The 16,994-nt window shown below is 42.2% G+C and overlaps 1 protein-coding gene across 4 annotated transcripts in view; it reads right to left on the bottom strand.

Moving 5' to 3' along the window:
* The window catches only part of TENM2 (teneurin transmembrane protein 2), a 1,128,378-nt gene that overhangs the window by 362,897 nt on the left and 748,487 nt on the right, over window positions 1–16,994 (bottom strand). For 3 of the 4 annotated variants that reach the window (XM_045075622.1, XM_045075621.1, XM_045075623.1), the window contains one exon: window positions 10,470–10,679. The exons of the other annotated variant lie outside the window; for it this stretch is intronic. In XM_045075622.1, coding sequence (XP_044931557.1) covers window positions 10,470–10,679 — 210 coding nt within the window. The remainder of the gene's footprint in view (window positions 1–10,469; window positions 10,680–16,994) is intronic. 4 annotated transcript variants of the gene reach the window in all.

Consider the following 16,994-nt stretch of genomic DNA (forward strand, 5'->3'; position numbering starts at 1 on the left):
AGAATATTACAAATCAGAATGTAATGAGGTGCTAAATTGAATAAGGCAGACTATAAGATTGTTATGCACTTCTGACTCTGGCTCTAGTTGGGCAGAGTTGGTTAGGAAAGCTTTGGGTAAGAGATGGGGCCTGTACTGGGATGGGTACTTCATGAGGAAGCATGGTAGTTCCGTTATCCTCTCTGGTTCATGCCATCCTCAGCCTGGGATTTTTTAGTAAGGCTGGGGGCTAGGTTGGGATAAAGAGTTAAGTCCTAACAACTCCACAGGGCTCCCTAGTCAACAGAAGGAGAAATAGATTTATAGGTTTGATGAAGATGCTCCAGCCCCTAACCATTCAAGTTCACAACACCTCGTACTGTCTCAAACACACAGCCCCTAATCAATACCTATCTGTTGAATGACAATAGGTCCGAGAATACCGAACAGCAACCCATTGGAGATTCTGATATTGTACAAAGGGTTCTGCATGCTTCATCTTTTGTCCTTTCTTCAGAATGTTTTCTTTTCATCAAAATTTTTAAAATGAATTGAGTTTAAATAATCAAATATGTATATAATGTTTGGTTCAAAAATAGCAATCATTTTCCATCACCAAGTTTTTCTTTCCCAGAGGCAACCACATTTACCTTTCTTTCTTTCTTTCTTTTTTTTTTTTTTAGCTGATTATTCTGGTATTTATCTCTAGGTCTATAAATATCATGTTTTGCTGCTATTTCTTGCATTTTCAATCTAGGCTTTTTGCTCTACCTGCCCAATCCACATATGTACCTTTTCTATCTCCCCATCTTTCTTTGATGATGCTTGGATTGTTATTCAACATTAACTTTATTATCCATGTAAATGCTATTCGGAGCTGAACGTGTGGTCAATGAGGAGTATTTTTTAATTTCTTGAGTATTTTTTTCTGGAGTCATCTTTTTCCAATTTAGTTTCATTTCTATGCACTCATCACTGTGGAGACCGATTCCTTTGGGTCACGTTCCCATTGTACTATTTAATTGCTATGTATCCTTGGGCAAGTTACCTAACGTCTCTGTGCCATAGTTTTCCCTTCTGTAGAACATGGATAATAGTGATACACAGTGCAATGGTGTCAGTGTCCTCCAGACAAAACACCACAAAGCACGCTGTGGTCAAACAAAGTTGGGTTCATTCACTCACTGCAAGGAGGCTAAAGACACACAATGGGGAACCCTGGGGGCTTTAGTAGGAGGGTATTAACAAAGGGCTGTTGTTACATGACTTTAGAGAAGACTCAAGGAAACAGGTTCACTCTGCATTTGGTGCTGTCAGAGAGGGAATGATTCTGTGATCTGCCTTCTCAATGTATTGTATCTAGAGGAAGGGCTAACAAGAAGAGGCTAATGCTGTAATAGGTAAAGAAAGAACAGTCATTCATTTTAGCATGGAAAGGAGAACATTTTGAATTTTTGTGTTTGGGATAGTAACTCTGTTTCTGTCCATGTTTAGGCAGTAGTATTAAGTGGTGTTATTTCATCCTAGTCACAGAGTGGCCTTCTTGAGTGCTGGTGTTCTCCAAGATTGTTTTTGCTCAAGGAGAGAACACCATGACCCAGCCAGGAATGCCAGACTAGCTCCTAACAGCACCTATGCCTAGATGTTAGTGTCAGGCTTGTTCCCAGCACCTAGAGCTACTTTTCTATGTCTCAGTTGTAGGGATTAAAGAAGCTATCATTTATATAAAATATATATTAACAAAATGGTTGCCTTAAAATGTTTGTTATAAGACACTCAAATCACAGGCAAAAAAAAAAAAAAAAAAAAGGTAGGAAGGTGGACAGCAAAATTTTAAAAAAAACTTTGATTACCAAAGGACACTCAACAGAATGAAAAGGCAACCTGCAGAATGGGAGCAAATATTTGCAAATCGTATTTCTACTATGTGATTGATATCCAGAGTATATAACGAACTCCAATTCAACAACAAAGAGCAAGCCACCTTTTAAAAAGTAGGCAAAAGATTGGAGTAGATATTTCTCCAAAGATGACAAGCAAATGGCCAATAAGTACATGAAAAGATGCTCAAGATTACTAATCATTAGAAAAATGCAATCAATGGTATATCCCCTTATGCTCATTAGAATAGCTATTCTAATAAAAAAGGAAAACAGAAAATGAGCATTAGCAAGGATGTAGAGAAATTGTAACCCATGTGTATTGCTGGAGAAATGTAAAACGGCACCATGGGAAGCAGTATGGCAAGTCCTCAAAAAATTAAACATAGAATTACCGTATGATTCAGTGATTCTACTTCTGGGTATATACCCAAGAGAAATCAAAGCAGGTCCTGGAACAGTTATCGGTATGCCCATGTTCATAGAAGGATTATTCACAACAGCCAAAAGGTAGAAACAACCCAAGTGTCCATTGACCAATGAATGAATAAACAAAACGTGGTATAGACATACAAAGGAATACTGTTCAGCTTAAAAAGGTAGGAGATTCTGACATATGTTACAGCATGGATGAATCGTAAAGACACTGTACTAAGTGAAATAAGTCACAAGAGGACACATATTGTATGGTCCCTCTTCCAGGAGGTACCTAGAGTAGTCGGATTCATTCACTGTATTATTCAAAATAATACAGTGGTGGTAGGGGGATTGCCAGGTAAGGGGAGGGACAGAGTTAGTGTTTAATGAGCACAGAGTTTCTGGTGGGGAAGATTAAGACGTTTGGGATGGATGGTGGAGATGGTTACCCAACAATGTGAATGCACTTAATGCCACAGAACCGTATGCTTAATAATAGTAAAAATGGGAAATTTCCTGTTATATATGTCATTGCAATAAGCTAATGCTAAGTTAAAAAGTAAATAATATCAAACTTCACCTTTGTTCCAACTAAGTTTCCTTTCAAGTTACTTAATGCAAAAGAATGCTATTTAATATTCTTAAAAAGTCAACGTTTTATTACTTGTATTATCTGTTTTAGAGGTTTAAAAAAATGGAAGACCTATTACATTATTCAAGATCATAATGTTAGAAATTGGTTGAGGCTGAGCTATAATTTGAATCCAAGTTGTAGGGACATTAGAGTCCAACTCTTAAGAATATGGTTATTCTTTATTATTTTGGGGAGAGATCAAGAGATTTACAGAGGCTAGGACTGTAACTTCTGTTGAAACTGCCTATTGGTAAAAGAAATCTTTTCATTCAACAGAGAATCGAGAGATCTCTAATAAGGGATTGGGGTCGCATTTTAAAGTGGCTATTCAACAGTCTGAAGGAAGCTGTTTAGGATTAAATGCACTCTTTAAGGGAATTCAGGAGAAGCTGACGTTCTGGGTAAAAATTGTTAGGGCAGGAAACTGTTAAGATGTGGCATATAGCTCCTATTCTCTGGGCTTGGCCCAGGACATCTTTTTGTATGTACCAAGGAGCAGGGACAGAGATGGAGAGGTAGAATGTACACAATGCTTATCGACCTTGGGAATTTTGTCAATAGCAAGATTATTTGCTGAAGAGGAGCAGTTCTCTGCCATATGTCACTTCTCTGCTGCGCATCTCCAAAGGAATTACCTGTCCATCTTGCCTGTGTGCTCATTTGCACCATGGTGCAGATGAGCAGTCCCAGCCCTAGTGGTTGGAAATTGCTGGACTTTCAATCAAAAAGTGTGTCTGTGTTGCAAGAAGGCACACATGGGCGGGGGTGGGGGGAGGTCTGATCTCTGTGTGCTATGCTCCTGGGTCAGTTACCAGTGTCAGGAGAGTCCTGAGAACCATCAATTCCCAATCCTCAGGGTGGGAGACAGAGTTTCAGAGGCCAGGGTGAGCCTCGAGGAGCCTGGGTCCATGCTGGAAGCACTATGCTTTTTCCACTTGCCGCTGGGAGTGCTTTCAACATTTTCAGCCAAGTGTTACAGGACCCTAGATCATGTTTCTCAATTTCTGCAGGAAAACTGCAAGGAGCTGTTCTGCATGACCCTATAGGTCTGTTTTGTCACTGGTCTAGAGGGTGGAGTGAAATCCGCACTGTCCGGGAAGGGGGGTTTGGGGGACCTGTAGCTGGAACATCCAGGACAAGCATGACACAAGGAATGTACAAACAGAATGGTAGAGCAAGAATGGACCTTTGGGACCAAAGGCCAACCTTGAAAGGGAGAGAAGCAGAAGCACAGGACAACTGAATGATTTGCCAAAGATCAAGTTGTGAGTTAGGGACCGAACAGAGAAGACCCAAGCTCCCCAACTTCCACTTTGGAGCCTCACTGTCACGTTCATGCTCCCTGAACTTGAGACTAGAGGAATCTCTTGAAGGGAGCCATAAAAGCATAGTTCCTGAACCCTCTGGAATTAATAAGCCAAAGTCTAGGAGAATAGTGTGGGGATATGGGTGCTTTTCAAGCAGAGAAGAGTATTTTGTGATGCTGTACGTTTCTTCAACTTTTAAAAACCTATAACCCCTGCCCCTTAAGATAATGTTTTCAGTGCATTCTGTGTATCTCAGTAAGCTACACAAAAATTTTAGAGGGTAACATTTAAGAGAGTCCCGAGGGGAAAAGTCTCTGAAATTAGGAAGTTTGGATTTGAAACACAGGTCCTTCACTTCCCAGCTTTGTGATTTGGGCAAGTTACTTAATTTCTCTGTGCTACAGTTGTTTCATCCATAAAATGGGTACATTAGGAAGACCTTACTGCATATTGGGATGTGGTAGGGAACAAATACAAGCAAATGAAGGAAGGAATAAAGTGCTTAGCATACGAGCTAACATGAAAGGAAGAAAAGGATCTCAGGCAGAGAGCCAAACCCTGTGTGGCTGCACATTTGGAGCAGGGGCAGGGGCTGTCTCTGTGACCTCCACAGCCTTGAGATGGCTTTCTGGACTTGTCCACACTGCCCAGGAGGCTGGGAACTCCTCTGGAGGAGAAGCAGCCAGGGCCAACCTCTGCCTGGGCACCAGGAAGGGTTTATAGGGAGCCCTGAACATCTGGTTCAGATATCCAGGTTGACCCCCGGGAAGATTTTTGAACCAAGTGGCTCATGCGCAAAACAAACTCAATGTGATAAAGGGAAGGATGCTGGGAGTTGATGTCCTAACCACAAAATCATGAGTGAAGAAGGAAGCCTCTCCCAGACAGGGGCAGCCTCTCCAGTCAGGAGTCCCACCCCGGACTCCTCCAGGTTCTTTGTGCTGGCCTTGCTACTACTTCTAGTGATATACCGAAGCAGGGTTTTTCGAAAACTTCTCATATACAGAGGAACTGTAAAGTTCTAAAGTACCTAAAAACAGATAGAACATGACACAAAATAGCTATATGGAATATATTTTGTAAAATGTATTTCCCCATGCTGGGACATTCTGATCTGCTGTGCCTCCTTAAATTATCCATTCCCCCCACCCCATCATACACGATGAAAAGCAGTAAATTGATAAAACGAAGGAGTCACTAAAGATATCGGCTAACTAATTTATTTAATGAATATTGAGCATCTACTATGAACGGGAGATCAGAAACCCTGCAGTGAAGGTTTCTGAGCAATGGAATGAAGCCAAGAAGAGAGAGCAAAGCCTGTAGAGAACAGAGGACAAAGTTTACATGCAGTTACATCAGGCGAGGTAGCACAACCACCTCGCCAAGTACAGACTTTTAAAAAATGAGTCCATATTATCAGCACAGTACGATCATCAGTGTGCATAGTAACTGCTGTGAGCTTTTCAGAAAACCCAGAACTAAATTAAATTACAGTGAGCCTAGCTGCTTAAGAAGGAAAGAGAATTTATAATGTGTTAGAGGAAAAAAAACTTGCCCAAACCCAAAATATATAAGAAGTTTCATTGACTTAAAAAAATTCTGGGGGCCCTGTACTTGCTCATCCCAAATCCAGCCCCACGGATGGTGGGTTGGGGCCCAGATGTGTGAAGGCTGTCCTAGAATGGTGGGCTTTAGTATTCATCAGAGGATCAAAGTTTTTCCATTTCTATAGCTGTCAAGTCAAATTTGTAACCTAGAACATATGTTTTTAGAGTTCTGACTACAACCTCAAAGTCAGTTAACTCCCATAAAAATTCAGTTCTGAGCAATGATATTTAAGTCCCATTGCCAATGGGAATGCAGTGTATGTGGCCCTTTAGTAAAACTAAGGTTGATCCATGGATCAAGTCAAGTTTTATCCCTAGTTGGGCAATGTTTGGGTATTTGTAGAATTGCCTTTTAACTCAAAGTGTTTTCTATTTCTTATGTGGAGGGCGTTTACAAGAAATTTTGACAGGAAATTCTTTAGCGTGTACATTATGGCAGGTTACTGAGATTTCAGGCATTGGGGATGACACATTATCTCTTTTAAGACAAATTTCTTTCTGGACTCCTTATGAGGATTCATAGAGTTTTCCTGAAAGCAGTTGATATGTGTTTTGTTTTGTTTTCTCAAGGATGTTATGCATCTTATCTTATCTGTGTTTCCCTTTTTCACTTGGTTCCTAGGAAGCTCAGAATCAAGTTTTCTGTCTATCTTAAATAATGGAACAGTATTTTACATATGAGGCTACATGTCTGTTTCCAGCCCTGCTGTGTTTTTTCCCTTCACCCTTACTGTGACATCTAGTTATAGTTTTCCATTTAGAGTCACACATTATGGGGGAGACGTAAGGAAAGGAATGAACAATGAACGGATGGCTGCTTGAAGAAACGAATGCAAAAAGGAAGCTTCTGCTTTATGACACTAAATAAATAAGACAATCATTAAGTTAGGTAAGCAACTGAATTCTTGGACCACTCAAGGAAACCTGAAGCTTGCTTATTTTGATGTACTATTTTCATTAGTAATTAAGACATTGCCTAAAAAAGGTGAGGGGGGGCACTCAGGCACCTTTAATGCACTCAGTGACAGAGACTTTCCAACTGGGACAACTCCTTTGGCACATAGGACCCTCTGAAAGGGTCCTGGCAGAAGCACCTCGATTACATCTCTTCTCTGTAGTCTGATGTTACTAATGAGAGTTCCAAACCCTTTCCTTAGACTTCAAAAACAAAAAACTCAACCATTTATGAGAGGGGAGGTGAGCCAATGTTTTAAGATTCTAATGTGGTGCACGTGTATTTTCTGCCTTGTAGGCTGACAGCAAACTGCAAACCCTATCCTGATTTGGAAGGGTGTCATTCCTCCATCTGCGGGAGCCTCCATTATGCCGCTGCTGGGATCCAGATTTTTTAATTTTTTTCCAGATGAGTTATTTCATAGGATTTGAAATTATGCTTCCCTATACAAGCAGCCCTCCCTGGCAGAAGGTCAGAACACGGAGAGCTCAGCTATCTGGAAGAAAATGCTTGAAGGGAAAGGAAAGCGCCCCTCTTCAAAGCAACTCGCTGGCTCTTCCTGGATACCTGCTCAATTGGCATAGATTGGATGTTAGAGCAATTTGGCTCCAGAGGCATCCAGGTTTTTGTATCGTCCACTAAAGAATGTGCTACAGTCAAGGAAAATAATGACAGTCAAGTCATAAAGGTGAAGTTTTGTTGTTGCTTTGAGGATGTTTTCATGTTGTCAGAAACATTTTAGTTGTGTAGTTTATGTCGGGTTTGTCTCTTTAGAATAGAGGCACTTTGGGCAGGAAATGTGCGCAGTGGCTCTCCTTAGTGATGGGCCTCACTGATGTCAAGTATTAACAGCAACAACAAGAGGACAGCTGCAAATAAATTTTTTACTGTCATGTATGAGCTGGACATGCTGGAAGAGATTTTATTTCACCTAAGAAAGAGACAAAGGTCAAACTGCTACCAGATCTTCAGAACACAAGGTCCCTGACAAGAGACCAGCTTAAAAAAATTCTGTGCGATTAACCAGCTAAACAGAACACAGCCACGCACATGGTCGTCTCGTTTGTGCCAAGGCACCTACGGGAAAATCCAGCCCCTTTCATCACATTCAATTCAGAACACCCAGCACCACTCTGTACTTTGCATCTTCTGTGTCAAACTCTATTTTCAATCCTTTATGTCAAATTTAAATTCATGGCAACTGCATTTTGATCTTGTTAGAATCTCCAATTCACCCTGGACCCCAAATCCATTCCACAAATCCATTCCACAAGACAAAGACATACACACACACACACACACACACAACCCTAAGAGCACACATTTTTGCACTCGATTTGCACTTACTTAGCTAACAGTCAAGAGTTTTGAATGACTGCCTGGTGGCCAGAGCTTCAACAAGTTTTCAGATAAGCACCTGCTGAAAACAAGAGTATTGCGCAATTGGGTCATCACCCCTCAGGTGAAGAAATCATACCCACACAGCTCTTGTTTGGGATGAAAATGGACCCTCAAATATTCTGCAGCATTTCCCCCTGTTACTGAAGCTTGCATTGCTATCAATCTTAAATGAGCTGAACAAATTGATGTGAGTGATGAAAAACGGCCAAGTTTGACTCTGAATGCACAGATCTGTTCTTCCCCCAAAATAAGGTCTTGATTAGGCAGAAAGCCAACAAAAGCACCCTATCAATAACTTATAATCTGATATGATATCAAAAAGAAAAGAAATCTCTCAGTGCTATCACTGAAAAAACATTCCGGGTGGCCCTAAGATACAAACTGACCTCTCTTCTGGAAATCATCTTTGCCTGGCTATCCATATATGCATAAAAGGATATAGTTTTTAAAAGCTCATTTTCTCCCTAATAATTGTCTGTTCTTAAAAAGCTATCAGCAGGTGCACCTCATTTCAAAAGCCTCTTGTCCTTCATAATACAATATTCATCACGATTACATAGTATGAAATAAAAAGCAGCAAAACATAAGCGAGGATAGTTCAATTAAATGCAACATAATCTCTGCAGCAAAAAAAAAAAAAAAAAGAAAAAGGAAAGAAAGAAAGAAAAAAAAATGGCTCTGTAGCTAAAATCAGGTTCCAATGAAAGAAAAAAGGGAATGTATTTCCACATATTTTTAATTATATAGAATTTCCTCAAACATGATTTTTCATAATATATTCCATTAAGTTAACATCACATTTGAAGAAAGAGCATTTTCCGATTTCATTTTAAGCCTGATTTTGAGCAATTACAGTGTCATTGTTCCGCGGTAGAAAGGTTGAATTCATTTACTGTGTGGTTATGCTAGTTATGATTGATGTCTCTTCTCCAAATGATAAACCAATCACCCCAATGATGTAATGTCATTTTAAGAGTGCCATAATCACATTTCTCTCAAACTAGAAGCTCTGATGAGTTCTAATAAAGATTTATGGTAGATTAAAGGCCTTCATAATATCAACAATGGATTGCTCATTTGATGAGAGATTTGATTAGGTAATTTTTTTGAAAAAGAATACGAGTTTACTAAATATATCAGGCCTGGCTTTGAAGAAGGGCATGGGCCATGATAAGTAGCAGTCCATCATTCCATCTTCAGAACGCATCATCTTCAGTGTGCTTGGGAGGTCCTCTCTAATTGTAGGGGTTGAGGCCAGTGGTAGCATATTCTCATGGGTGAAGCCAAAACCCAAACTTATCAAGGTACACTCTTGGCGTGGGAAGCTCTATTCTGCCTTTGATGGGATATATTAATGATCACCACGACTGGCCAGTTCAGAAGATAACTCCAAAGCCATTGGTTCAAGAGCAATTAATTTCGGCAATTGTCTCTCCTTGGGACACGGGTCATTAACCCTTGGTGTGGCCCGCTCCTGTGTTCATGTATTTTGTGAACCTTTCACCAATAAGGCAAATCAAAATAAGGCATGATTATTGCTGAGCTTGGGGTAATTCTACCCAAGATCTAGAGACTGGGAGCTGAGGCAGGAGCCACAAAATCCTCAAAGGTGAGCAGAACCTTGTGACCAGTCCCTTTGCTCAGGGCGAGGGAAAACCACGATGAGAACTCGGGTTTCGGAGGTAGGATTTATTGTGGTACCATGCGATCAGGCTGTTAAATTCAAGTGGAGTGGCACATGCAGAGGGTTAGAGGAGAGGTCACCATCCCCCCCACCCCCCGGAACACTTCAGACTTGGCAAGGCATTCAGTATTCATGTCAAGCGAATGCATTTTAATCACAAAATCATCTAAACAAGCAAGTTAAAAAAAAGTCAGAAGCCAACCATCAAAAACCAAGAGATCTGAAATGCACACAAATTGGGCACGTGAGGGTGTCCAGGGTCATTCGGCTATGACCAGAATTGTAGTAATACAAAATTCAATATTCCATTGTCTCTCTGCACTTCACCTTTGAGACCTGCAAGCTCTCGTGTGCAGCAGTGGGCAAATTCCTCCCACGGAAGGAGGCCCAAGCCCTCGTACGATAAGCAAAACCTCGCCAGTAACTGTGACCTTCAATAAATGTATCCTGGAGCCGTAATGCCACAAAGCGACAGGCGCGTTTCACCTGATGCTCCCCACACCACCTTCTCCCCAGCCCTCCATTCAGGGCTGTCATTTCGCCAGAGACTCGAGAATGTCACACAGACAACAGCGCGCATTCAGACGCCACAGTTTCCTTACCACTGCTGGAGGCTTGCTGGGGCCCTGAGCATGCTCTGAGCAGGTATGAATTGGGGGAGAACTCCTCATCAGGGTTGGTGTCCATGATTTGATGGGAAGTGTTGCTGTCTAGCAATGGCATCTGGCAGCTAACTGGTGGAGGATTATGGGAGCTAGGCAGCTGAGCAGATGGGAGGAGGCTAGACGAGGATGGAGGTGGAATGGGACGACCTGGGAAAGAGGACAGAGGGGTCAAAGGTCAGCAATGAGTGTCATGAGAGCATCCAGAGAAAGTTACATTGAAACCACCTCACCATATAAATATCCAAACAAAGAAAAAAAAGAAAGAAAGAAATGCTCCAGATGAATGTTTTTTCAAGCGGTTGGATGTTTCTCCAAATGTCCAAATTCATCCTGCAGGTAGCTGTGTGTCTCACAAAAGGGGCATGCATGGAAATATCCATCTAGACAGCTGCAGTGCAACCTGTCAGGAAAACATCCATTTCCTTCTGTCTTCCCTACCACAGTCCTACTAGGATCCCACATTGTCTCTCACTGGACCATCTCGCTGGTCTCTCTGCTTCCCGTCATGCCAGACACCCACCTACTCCCCATCCCTTCTCCACAGCAGCCAGAATAATATTTTCAAGACAGAAGTCAGGTCTCATCGCTCTCCTGCTTGGCACCCTCCCACGGTTTCCCGCTACATGTGGAAGGAAACTGAAACGTCTTATGATGACTCCTTATGACCATGTCCTGAGTCCTCTGACACCAACTGCCTCCCCTTTCTTCCCCAACAGTGGCCTTACCACTCTCCACTCAGCCCCGTGTTCCCCAGCCAATGTGGCTGTCTTTCCCTCTCTTGCTTCAGCATGAAACACCCTTCTGTCTTCTGAGTCTTTCTGCTTCCCATTTCCTCTGTGGAATATTCTCCGCACCCACTGCCTCGCTGATACTCACAAGCCTGCCCCTTCTCTTGAAACTTTTCCTGTTTGCCTTTTTCCAAGTTTCTCGCCCATGCATTCCACCCTTTTAGTCTTTTTATAGTCCTTACTACAATCTGAAGGTGGACACCTGTCTACATGACTCCCTGCCCCCCGTGCCCCCAATTTTCCTGAGGAATAGCACCTGTTGAATGAATGAGCAAATGAACAAGATAGACTCTAACCAAATTAATTCATTTAGGGTAGAAGTAGAAAGGGCTACATATGTGCATCCTAAAGGATTGGCCAATCCCCCCATTCTCCTGACCACCATTTTGTTTTCATTTTTGTCCTGTTTTGCAGATCATGGGGGAATTCCTACAAAGCACAGCTGCTCTGTACCATGAGGAGGAACAGCCAGCCCGGCAGGTGGTGGGCAGTAACTTGGAGCTGCCCTTGATTCAAAAAGTTCTTCTTCTACACAGAAGGCTGCTGCAACCTCTCTTTCACACGGCGGGGAGCTCCTGGCAGCCACGTTGCTGAGTGAAGATAATTGCTGTGTGTACTTTCACCTGATTCATCCTTATGTGCTGGGGTCCTTGCGATTGCTTGCCTGCTGGTGTGTTCATTTGGGAAGCTCAGAAAAATGAGCCAAGAGTAGCAGCCCACGGGATATGCCCAAAAAGCTGGAGGTGTGGAAAGAAGGGTAAGGTGTCGAGAAAGCAAACTCAAGAATCCGGTTAGAGTTTCAACTCCGGCAGGAAGTGTCAGAGTCAGAAGAAATGTGTTTTCCTGCTTTTCAATGTCCTATATATGCAAATACATTTTCAGGCATCAGATGGATGCTATTTCTTGTTGCACTTTTATACCTGTCTTTCCTGATCTATTCCTCGGTGCATTAAATGTTACGGATTGATCAATTTACTTCAGTAAAATGGGAGTGCCTCTTATGTATACTCTGCTGGACCTTGAGAAGACAAAAATGAGCAAGGCACCATTGATGCCCTCAGAGAACTCACAGTCAAGTGGGGGAGGCAGACAGGTTAAGTACATCATTTCAGTAGCAGGTAATAAAGAGGAGAGTGGCATGTGGACACACGGTGCTGTGGAGGCAGGAAGAAGGACACGTGGTCCAGCCTGGCCAGGCAGAGGCAAGGGTGGACAATGCAACAAAGATGCCTGGAGAAGTTGATGCCTGAGCAGTTTTTGAGAGAAAAGGAGAGGGACTTCTGGTAAGAGGAAACTCGCCAGACAATAGGACAGAGCCACCAACCGCTAGTCTGTTACTTTTTGGAGAGTGGGAGTTTTGGAAAGAGACAGGAAATAAGAGACTCCTACGGCTCAAGTGTTCGGGGCTCCTGTCCAGTAACACAACTGAAGCATCATCCCTAAAATAGATCAATGGATAAATGGAATTTGGCTTGAAACATTCAGCTTATATCTAACAGTTTGGGAGCCTTGTAAGGCACGATGTTTTTGCCAAACGCTCCAGCAAAAGTAGCCTGTACACGTCAGAGCTTCATCGGAATCGGGGCTCACACTTAATCCATATTTCTCCCATAACTCTCCCTCTATGAACTGTCATCACGGTTACTATTTTAACTGCTCTTGAATTTGGGCAATGACTATCTGTCACTTTATGTATAATATCTCTACTACGAGGTTAGAATTATTATAATCCCCATTTTGTAAATGAGGACACTGAGGCACGGAGCAGTAAAATCGCCTCATTAGCAAGTGACCTGGGCCAGGAGTCACGCTCAGGTTTGCGGGTTCCAAAATCCACCCTCTCACCAGTCCGTGCGGTGTTTGCCCTAACAGCATGGTGGGGGCCGGGGAAGAGGAAGACATACAAGGAGGGGGGGCGGGCTGATTTACACATCATGTTTCCAGTTTCTCATCTCCCAGTCCCAAGGCACTCTCAAGATTTCAAGTAAGAAACATTTCTTTGAATAAATGGTTATTTATAGCAGCTGTCATCTGGCAGAGTTCAAAGCTTTTCTTGTAATTTTGTTATGAAGTTCAAAAGTGGCTCCTTCACAGCAACATTACCCTGTGCCTTCTTCAAGGCCCCGGAATGTAGCGGTGTCCTGACCAGGGTCCTGGGAAGTCTGTGTTGATGTCCACTTAGCAGCAAGGCTCTGGTAGGAACAGATTCTAACTCACAATCAATAGGCTTTAATGTTTGTATTATGGAGACCTATCTGGAACTGCATGTCGAAGACCAAGAATGGCCAGAAGCCAGTTTTTAAATTCCTTTGAGTGACTGAGGTGGAACTGGAGTTCAAGTGCAATTTTCCAGGAGCCCGATATGATAGTTGCTGTGAAATCACTCTTTACATGAACTTTTTGAAATTTTGTTCAGCACGAATTCATTTCATAGAGTAGACAGAACTGCTTTTTAATTCATACAAATACAGACAATGGAAGAGCAGGCGTACCACAAGGAAAGCGCTGGGGTTACTTCAGTGTACTGAAATACACATCGCAGGATTGTCTGATGGCTGTGATTCCCCTGGTCTCTTGAAATCCAAGCTTTGGGAGCTCCTTCAGCTCCTCGAGGGTCCTTACTGTTACTTGGGAATTTTCTCAGTCCCTAGATCTAGCCCCCAATCAAATTGTATGCTGCTCTCTGTTTGCTATGTCATTTGCTAATTTGGTTCACTTATGCTACATTTTTTCCCCCGACTATTCCAACTGACAGAGACCATCTGTACAGACACAAACAGGTTCCAGAGTACAGGGGAAAAAGTTGGAACTTATACAGGCTCACTTTATAGACCATGATTTCTTACTAAAACACCTGGTGTGGGATGGGCATGTAACCAGGGGCTCTGCACTTACCTGCTTCCTACTTTATGTACTACAGAGGCTCCCTGACCCCCAAACTATTTTTGAAGTTCCACTTAGAATGTGTTTAGAGTCTCCAGCAAATAAAGGGAACGCCAGTTTTAATTAATCTGTTAAAAAAGCAAGAGGAAACATGCAAAGGCAGCAATATGTCATTCATTAAACTCATATGGTCTTGTGTATGTGTGGGTGTGTATGTGCGGGTCTTTTCCAAGATCCCCATGTAAATCAAAGTCTAACTAATTATCTGTGTGACTGGGTTCCCCCACAACCTTGGAAATGGAGACTAATTTAGATTTTACCAATTTATCTTTTTCCAAATGAGTAAGATTTGGGGATATTTCAGCTCATGAAATATTTCTGATTAAAAGACTTACAGCTGGACAAAGCAGTTCCCTAGTTAACTCTGATAGATGGGTAGTGGCTGTTTGGAAAACTATATAGAGAAGGATTCTGGGGTGCTCTGGGTTCAGTGGAAAATGCTGTGATCAGTTAGAAAAATCACAGACCAGGAGTGGGGGCAAGGCAGCAGAGGCCAAGATCTTACTTGCCAGCCTTGCTCCTGGCCTTCATTCGTCAACAATTTCAGCCATACCAAAAAACTTCCTTCTACACCATCCGTGGTTGAAGTCACTTTTGCTCTAATTCCCATTGTCTCAATTACAGCCCTATTTTTCTCCTTTATCTGATCTGGATCCAACTCTAGTTCTCTAAGAATGGGCCATAATCTCCCTCTCATCCCCAAAGCATTAAAGTTAGCTATGAAATTGCTGCTCTGCCCAAATCTTGGTAAGACATTCACTAATTTATGATAGGGAGCAGGCTCGCAGATCAATGCCCAAACTTAAACTTAAAACAACTGGTTCCTATTTCATTCAAAAGATTAATGGCAAGCAGATATTAAAATGTTCTGTGTAGACAATGCATAATTGATCTAGGTAGTGACAGGGTGTCAGGATTTTTGGTGGAGAAGAGAGATATGTTCAGGAGATGGTAAAAAGCAAACCAAACCCCAAAAACAAACCAACAAAAAACCCCAAACCCACCAAAACACCAAAACAAAGCAAACCTGCCCACCAACAACCTTGTACCAGGAATTATCAAATCCAAAATAATAATTTCAATGACCTTATTATTGCTTATAAATGAGATCTTGCTTTGTGTTCAAAACTGAACAAAAATTTTATGTATACTTTGCTCTTTTAGCACCCACAACTTTTTTTTTCTGAACAAAGTATTATTACCATCCCCATTTACAGATGAAGAAATGAAGGTTGGTTGGGCTAACTTTCCTATCATTTCACCGGTAGCAAGCAGCAGAACTGGCTGGATTTGAATTCAGGAATTCTGACTCCAAAACTAAGCCTTGAATGGTTCATTCTATGATTTTCACACCAGAAAAGAATGATTGCACAAAATGATTGAGATGTAAAATCCAATCCCATGGGTCTCTTTCTGGAATGTACCACTGAGGTCATCTTAGGGGAATCAAGGTTCCTCCTAGAAATAGACATAGTGAAAACTCCTCTCAAATAAGTGATTTGTGAGGAAAGAAAGCAATTCTCAAACCAGAAACTGGAATTCCTCTGTGGCTTTGTAAGTTCAAGAATTTAATAAAAACAGCTTTTGTGGAGATGCTTGGGTAGTTCTATTGGTTAAATGGCCAACTCTTGATTTCAGCTCAGGGAGTGATTTTGAGGCTGTGGGTTCGAGCCCCGTGTCAAGTTTCACGCTGGCTGTAGAACTTGCTTAAGATTCTCTCTCTCCTTCTGCACCTCCCCACCTTACACTCTCCTTCTCTCTCTCTTTCTCTCTCTCAAAAATAAAAAATTTTAAAAAAAGCGTTTGTGTTAAAGTTGAGTATTGCAAAACAACAGTATTAACGTAGGCAAAACCATTGGTTAGTGAATTCAAACAATTGTCCTAATGATATTCCCCAATACTTTATTCAGATATCTGACTAGTCATTTTTCTCCCCAGATGCTTGGGGTTTGTGAGGCCCCTATTTTTGATGGGGTTAAAAAAACAAGGTGCCCTGAAATGGTGGGGGGGGGGGGAGGGATGAGGTAGCTGGGTGATGGCCATTGGGGAGGGTCTGTGCTACAGTGAGTGCTGTGAATTGTGTAAGACTGATGAATCACAGACCTGCACTCCTGAAACAGAGAGTACATTATATGTTAATTAGAAAAAAAACAAGGTATCTATCTGTGTAAATAGAAATAATGCCAATATCTGAGATCTTACCTTCCTCTTGTTTGTAATCAAAGCATTTTTTTAGAAATATGGGCCGACTTGCTTTTGAGTTCAGTTGAGAACTTTCTTCAGGAAATGCATCAGATTTTTGAAGAGTTCTGCACATGGGTTTGTGAAGGGCTGTGCGGCAGAACATTCTTCAAGGTAGGATGGGCTTCAGGGGAGCACTGGGGTGTGGCAGCCAAGGTTACTGCCACAAAAGGAACAAGGTACCCTGAGAATTTAGCTGGATTCCCTGCCTCCAGCTGAAGGGACATGGATGAAGTCACTGTACATCTGTTCAGCTTCTATTTTGTACTAAGTATCTGGCTCAGGGATTTTATTTCTGCCCCTTCCATAACTCTCACAACACTGTCCAGAGACTCAGGAATGTGAATCACACACCCAAGGGTCAGGACCAAGACGGGCACTCCGGTCTGTGAACTGCCAACACTACAATGGGCTGTTCCTAAGCCTGGAGTTGCCCCCCCACTGGAAATTCACCTGTAAATCTGCCCCTTCACCCAATTCATCCCGTTCT

Source organism: Mustela putorius, unplaced genomic scaffold, assembly GCF_011764305.1.
Source record: "Mustela putorius furo isolate JIRA1106 unplaced genomic scaffold, ASM1176430v1.1 tig00000145_pilon_pilon_pilon, whole genome shotgun sequence".
NCBI lineage: Eukaryota > Metazoa > Chordata > Mammalia > Carnivora > Mustelidae > Mustela > Mustela putorius.